The 7,557-nt window shown below is 42.9% G+C and overlaps 1 protein-coding gene across 2 annotated transcripts in view; it reads left to right on the top strand.

Annotated features, from left to right (window-relative positions):
* The first annotated feature begins 241 nt into the window (after positions 1-241).
* The window catches only part of FBXO2 (F-box protein 2), an 8,152-nt gene continuing 836 nt past the window's right edge, over positions 242-7,557 (top strand). The window contains exons 1-5 of one of the 2 annotated variants that reach the window (XM_072427209.1): positions 242-388; positions 3,457-3,590; positions 3,702-3,828; positions 6,255-6,350; positions 7,299-7,434. In XM_072427209.1, coding sequence (XP_072283310.1) covers positions 3,554-3,590; positions 3,702-3,828; positions 6,255-6,350; positions 7,299-7,434 — 396 coding nt within the window. In that variant the 5' untranslated portion in view covers positions 242-388; positions 3,457-3,553. Of the gene's footprint in view, positions 419-3,456; positions 3,591-3,701; positions 3,829-6,254; positions 6,351-7,298; positions 7,435-7,557 lie in introns of both variants that reach the window. The other variant, XM_072427210.1, reaches the window with a different exon arrangement.

The raw sequence follows: 7,557 nt of genomic DNA, 5'->3' as shown, positions 1-7,557 counted from the left end.
TCTGTCCTGAGGCCGCTTTACACTGCACTGAGTACATAGACAATGAGCTGATGGCTATTATAGTTTATCATTTATTTGGGGAATTTGGTACTTGCAGGACTCTGCATACTCCATAAGTGGTCCTCACCTTGTCACTGGAGGCAGCTCCTGCAGACATCAGGTTTCAGGCTGATCCACGCCTCGCCCTTGCAGATGCTCCGGCTGCAGGATGATGTCAGGGGAGGCTGGGTATTGTGCTGACACACTGTGGGAAGTGGTGCCAAGAGGTAACCTAATAATAGGAAGAGGCTGGGACAGGCTCACAGTGCTGGGAGGACGGTGTGCTGAGCTGTTCCCCTATTCCTGGGCCTGTGTGTTCCAACAGCAACTCAACCTGCACCTCATACAGGTAAGACGCTTCAACCTGCACCTCATACAGGTAGGATGCTTCATGCACCCCCTGGCTCCTTATCCCACTCCCCGCCTTCCCTTTACTAAGATCTGGGCTGTGCCGGATACTCTTTTAATCATACAAGCCTTTAATAAAGCACAAAGTTACCTAACAAGTCCTCAAGGAACAATCACGACATAGAAGAGGAACGTTGCAACCTATGCAGGTAAGGACGATGGGGCGAGATGTCCTCCGGGGCTGCAACAAAGAGTAAATATCCCCCAGGGCACCCTATGGCCCATTACTGAGATCTATTTCTTTCCTGTCTGTGTGACGTAGTCATATTTCTTAACTCCTTAATGGATGGGGGTCAGTGATGTGTAGAAATGACCTATCTAAGTAGAGGCGATATGGGTTAGTAAACTCTCCACATATGCTACTAATTTTTTTTTTATGGACCCAAAAATGGTGGTTGTTGAACAAATAAACTTTTGTTTGCATTTTTTAAGCACTGCAATTATTTTATTATTATTTTTACTATTGTACTTCTTTTTCTGTGCACAGAACCATCTGCAGGCCGGATGGGTTTGTTTGTAACTTTGTGTAACTTTGTAATTTTGTGTTATTCACTCCACCCCTATCCTTGGACCAAACAAAAGTTTTTACATTGAGAGAGAAAAGAAAGTACACTCCCTTACCACTAGTTTGTTTAGGTGGCCAACATCTAACAAACTTCATAAAACAAAATGAAAAAGAGGAGAGGAAAGGTTTATATCAGCCTTAGTACATTGACATTCCCCATAAATATTGCTGGGTGAAGAGGGCCTTAATTTAGACATTTGTTTGTCTGACAATAATAGTTCCCCTCCTTCACTGTGCCGGTGAGGGGGGCGGTTACTGGTATTTTTAATGGCACCTTAACCCGACGCGTTTCACCCTTAGGCTTCTTCAGGGGTATTTGTTAGACTTGCATAGTGATGCCACTAGGTGGTCAATTTGGTAAGGCTGCCATCTTGTAGCAAGCCTGGAACCTGTCTTGATCTTCAATCTTCATTTTCACTATTCTAGCAGGAGAATCTCTCTTTTTTACCAGCTCTAATCACCATTAATTGGCTTATAGAAGAATAAAGGTATAGCAGAAGGTAGGGTAAAGGTGTCTGAGCTACAAGAAACGCATCACAAAGTGTTAAATAGTTTCATTTTGCAATTTCATCGGCTTCTTGCCTTTGCACAGGGTCATCAGTCTAACAACTGAAATTGCACAGCAGAAAGAAAACGGCACATTGATTAAAACAAATTAAAATCATTGCGTGCAGATGGAGGGGGGAGCTGTAAAGTTTTTTAAGTCACGTATGAGATTTACATTATGGCTGACAGCTGGCTTCCATAAACAGACTGTGTGTCAAGACGAAATAACCGAACGCGAGCGCAGGAGGGACTTACCGACCGAATAATCGGCGCCCCCGGGACACACAGAAATTCGTCTGAATTTTAGGAATTAAGAACTGGAAACATAAAATCTTTTATGGTCATCATTTTTATTCTACAGAATCACATTCAGTAGTTTTCCACAAACAAAATATCCAAATTATTTAATTTTCTGTTGCAAAAATTTAACTTCTTCATTCCAAAGCTTGCAAGCCATTAATACCTGAGGACTAAGGTGTAAACTAACCAGATAACATGGCAGAGTTTTGCACCTCTTTGGCAATACATCTGGTCAAGTTGTGCAAGGTCATCGGTTGGCTGCGCCCCAATCTAAGGGCACAATTGGACACCCCACTACAGACTGGGCCATTGTCATTACAATGATGGCTATACAGCACTTCCATCTTGGCCAATACTTCCTTTATTGCATTGCTAACCTGCAGGTAACTCCCCGCTTGTTGTTCTTGAGAAGTCTTCTAACTTTGTCTGCAGTGTAGGGATGAGCGAGCAACATTTTTAATTTCGATCTTGAACATCTTTGATCAGAACAAGTAAGCGAGAACGGCCATGTGGTTCACCATGAGGTCGTGTTCTTGCCAAAATTAGATGAACTCTCAACAGAGAAACTCCATTGAGAATTCGCCTGCAGGCACTCACGTGCCTCCAATCAGCTGTGACAGCAGGTTCCCACGCTCCCTGGGCTGTACTTATCAACCCAGGGAGTGTGGGAACCTGCACCCTGGACTTCAATGGAATTCGCAAAATTGGTTCGCTGAAATTTCGCAGACCCATTGGAAGTTCAGGGAAATTTTCTCGAGAATGTCAGAGGCTCATCCCTACTGCTGTGTTCCCAGAGTGTCACTTTGTCCACACAGAGAAATGTGTGGACAAAGTGACAGGTTCTCTTGATATCTTCCAAAAACCAGACATTATTACTCAACTTTAATAAGCTTCCCCACTTTCCTGTCCTTTTGAAAAATTTTAGTGACCAGTGTATGGATGATCATGACCTTAACCCAGCCTTTCTCCACCTTTTTGCCCCAGGAGAACCCCTACACAAATTTCCAAATCTCAAAATGCTAAACCAATTCATCAGGGGTTAGTGGGGAAAATACTCTGTACATTAGTGCTTTGCAAAAATGCCCCCTTCCCAAAATGGCGCTCTTACAGATGTAGATCTCTGGTGTCATGCAGCTGGATTTGCCAAGTGGAGTTGGCCTCCCCAATTATACAAATATTGTTGAGTGGGGAGGTTGGGAGGTTTTGATGGAACCTGAAAGCCCCTGTTTTTTAAAGAGAACCCAGATATCCTTCCCCACTTCCAGGATGAGTATGGACATCCACAGAGTTCATGCTTGAGTCTTGTGTATCCATAAGGTTTTTGGTGTGGACAATGTTACTAAATTAGATTAATGGCCATTGTAATCTGCTGATCATAGCTCACGGGCTATGTAGTGCAATATGGTGAAAGGTCCTCATGGTCTCATCCATCATTCTTCACTGGATCTGACAAAACTCAAACCTGTGGGATACAACTTGATCTCAAGGTAGGGCAAACTTGCAAACTTCACCTAAACCACTTTTTCCTTTCATCCTCAGAATTCCCACTCACCATTGCTGTTGGCACCTTCCAAACAAATTCCTATTTTCACTTCCAGGTTCATCAGCTTGAGTGGTGGAAGAACCTCGGAAGCTTCAGGTGGAAGAAATTGCTGACCCATACTAACCTGAAAAGACATCAATTTGTAGAACAAGATGGCGAGAAATCTCATTAAAAATAACTGTGGAGAAGGTGAGGAGGCTTTTCCCATTGACGTGATGCCAATTTATGTGTTTTGTGGTCTGAAATAAACATAATCAATTATAGCCACATTTCAGTGTATCTCAAAATTGTCTTCTACAGAGGAGTTTGAATTCTGGGAAATTACTATGAATGGTGGAGATGGGTGGAAGGTGGAGGAGATTCCCGGAGACTGCGGAGTGCCGTTTCCAGACGACGGCGTCAAGAAATATTTTGCTTCATCATTTGGGTGACTTGCAATTTTCTTTAAAGGGTTTTCCTGCTTCCATATTTGGGAAATTTTGTGGTACCGTAGGGGGAAGAGAATCTAAAATGTTACATTCACCCAGTGAATGTAGTTTAGTTCCTTTAGTTTTTGTAAAAATAAATCCAAGGAAGTGAGAGGGACCATTGGCTCCTTATGTCATATCCACAGCCAAGACACAAATCAGAGTGATCCACCCAGCAGTGCCCGTATTTTCCCAATTCTGGGTGGCATCACTTTCTCAGGACAGAGAAGAGACAATGCTCGCACTTCCACTGAGCTCTCACTTAGGGTGAGCTTTAGTCTGTTAAGACTGCAATGTTGATTACAACGTATGTGCTATCACTGCACCTCTGGAAACAACCCATCTTGCTGCAACTTCATTAATGACCCCAATTATCACCTCTTTATCACTTGCTACCCCTGACTCAACATCCTCACCCCACTAGCCCTTCAAATACCCTTCCTTATTCTACACTATTTTGCCCCAACATGGACTTTCTTACTCACTACCTTTGTTTCAAACAGTTAATAATTTGCCACCTCTGCACCACCTCTGCTCACTTGCCCACATTGTCCATGGTACACAAAATTCCCCAAAATTCGTTACTCATCAATATTACCCTGACTCACACTTCTTTACTTGCAACCACTGCTGTGATGGGCACTTCCAAACTTACCATGGCCCAAACATGCACTTCCTCACTTATCAACCTTGCAGCAAGGTGCACCTCCATACCTATCACCCCTGCACCAAGGTGCACTATCACCCCTGCACCAAGGTGCACTTTCCTACTTATCATCCCCCTTCCTTATGTGTCTGGTTGAACCAATGAATTGTGCTGCTTGTTAGTGATCAGGGTTGCAGTGTTTCCCAACAAATATTGGATATGTTTGGTAGAACATGTGACTATTGTCCAACCAATGAGAGATTGCCAGCTGTGCTTATTGTTTGTTTCCTTTTTATTATATTATTAATGAAAGCTGTTGCAACCTCATTTACATTTCCTTTTCCTGGAATGCTGACAACTTTCACTCAGTTCGGAGTAGTTGGCTGTAACAAACTTTAGCAGAGAAGCATCTATTATCACAAGTGTTTGATGTCTCTTCAAGCCTCAGCAGGTTCTCTGTGTTTTTAAGAAGATGAAAATGTTTGTATGTTCTGTATTTATACAGCAAAGTGTAATACTGAACTACAACAAATCCCAAAAGACAAAGTGCTGACTTCTCAATCAGGAGTAGTGGATGAGACCAGAGGTCACAAAGTCCATCCTGAATAACCTCAATATGGGGCCAATGACCCAACCGGTCATCCAGAGAAGTCTGAAAATACATTTAGTCAAGTCTATATATTGAGCCTTTTATGTACCTGGGTTATAGCTGAGATTAGTCATCCAGAGAAGTCTGACAATACAGCCAGGGTAGCCCAAATCGAGAGCAATGTGCCCAACTATACATCCATAGCAATTGTTTTATAGTCCAGATGTAGCATTATTATTATCATTATTATTATTATTATTATTAGCATGGATATAGAACTATTTACCCAATTGCACAACTGGACCCATTGGTTTATAGAACATATACGTCTATGTTTGGTGCCTTTACCAAACTGGCAATCCACATCAGCCTGAATGTGCATCATACAAGTCCTACATATAGAGACAGTTATCCATTTTTCATCCATAGCTGCTGGATTATAGCTGAGATACAGTCTACATATGGGGCCATTTATCACACTGGCCATCCAGGGCAGCCTGACCATATTCCCAGGGTAGCCTACATTTAGAGCCATTTACCCAACTGTACATCCTTAGCAATTGGTTTATAGCCCAGATTCAGCATGAACTATTTACCCAACTGCCCAACTGGACCCATTGGTTTATTGAACAGATACAGTCTAAATTTGGAGCCATTTACTTAACTGGCCATCCGAAGCAGCCTGAGAACCAAGAACATCTTTCATATAAAGTCATGTATCAATTTATTTCATCCAAATACACATATTTATGGCCTGAATACAACCTAATACCATAATAAATTGGTATTGGGTTATCTATAACACTCCAAAATGAGTAACTCATAGCATACATACAGCGAGAGCTTTTGTTTCAAGCCAGCTAGCCTTCTTTAATGCAATATTTGGACACAATGGAGAGTTCTTCGGCCCATAGCCTAATGGATATTTACGTTCTCATTGCTCCCTAAACCTCAATGTACAGAAGCCATGTTGTCCATATTTTGCATTATTAGAGGCTACCAAGCCTGGAACAGAAGCACATTCTATATTCCCAATGGTTCCTCTCCTAGCACTAGTTTGCCCAGCAGTTTGGAGTTTCATATAATAATAAAGTATTATTTTCCTGAATCATGAATTGTAAATGGTGTTCTGGGGTTTCCTCCGATTGCAGGTGGTGCAGTAAATCTCAGGTCATTGATCTGGTCAGTGAAGGTTATTCCGAGGAGGTGCTAGACAACAACCAACCCAACATTGTGGTCAGTGACTGGTAAGATGACATGCAAAGCTCTTTCTGTAAATAATATTAGTTCACCACAAACTTTTTTTTAGCTACGGGGGCAAGTGGAGGGGGGTGCAGGCAGCTTCTTACCCCACCACCTTCTGGAGCTGTCCTAGTGTCTGTTGCTTCTCCCCTCCTCCCCAATATGTGGAGTAGCACAGAGACAAATTAAAAGTCTAAAACCTTCTCTAGTCTTCCATGCAGGTGCCCTCTTGGGGAAGACCCAATATTGGAGCAGATAACTACTATGTATGGGGCAAGAAGGGGACTCATGGTGGCAACACTGGTATGTGACCCCTAGCCATGGCCTCTGCCATGGCATTCACCAAGGAGGTCCAGTTTTTCACTAGGGGACCCCATGATTTGTAACTTCATCTCTGGCTTTACCCCTGGTTATGTTTCTACAGAATGTTATTATTATTATTACACAGTATTTATATAGTGCCGACATAAGCAGTCTACTGTGTACAATCAATAAAACCAAACTTAGAAACAAATCTGAATCATGATCGGAAGGGGAGCCAGGCAGGCAGAATGTGAGAGTCGGAGCCAGTCTGCAATCATACAATAGAGCCAGGACATTCAATGGGGTACAATAGATTCTATGTACAAGATGTCAGCGATATTGGACTCATGTTAAATAACATTTCAGAAATCGTATTCTTGTCATTTAAACACAGAATCAGCTGCACCCAAAGGGCCACTCTAACCCTGAGTGCTATTTCAGTGTTATGTGGCTCCTGGTGGGTGGAGTGAGTCCCTGGCTTCTCCTATGAGACCCCAGCAGCTGCACAACCCATTTACTGAGAGATGAGTGACCCCTTATGATGTGTTTCCCCCCTGTGCAATTATTGGTACTATTATTAAACAGAATTTATATAGCGCCAACATATTACGCAGCGCTGATGTGTCATGTGACTGTCTGTCAATACGCAGGTACTCTGGCCGGACAGATGCAGGCTGTCTGTATGACCTCTGTGTGGAACTTCTCTCTGAAACCCGTGACGTGATCGCTGAACACAAGAGTGACACCATCTCCATCCCAGAATGTTCTGATAACACCTGGACCGAGGTCAGGCACCGCAGAAAACACCAAAAATCTCTGCTCCTTCCTCTATAACTCTCCTCTCCTGAAATACTCTGCGGGAGGACTCTGCTCCTTCCTCTATAACTCTCCTCTCCTGAAATACTCTGC

The sequence above is a fragment of the Pyxicephalus adspersus genome, chromosome 11 (assembly GCF_032062135.1).
Source record: "Pyxicephalus adspersus chromosome 11, UCB_Pads_2.0, whole genome shotgun sequence".
NCBI classification, from domain to species: Eukaryota; Metazoa; Chordata; class Amphibia; order Anura; family Pyxicephalidae; genus Pyxicephalus; species Pyxicephalus adspersus.
The sequence above is the reverse complement of the archived record's forward strand: the minus strand, read 5'-3'. Positions and strand labels throughout refer to the sequence as shown.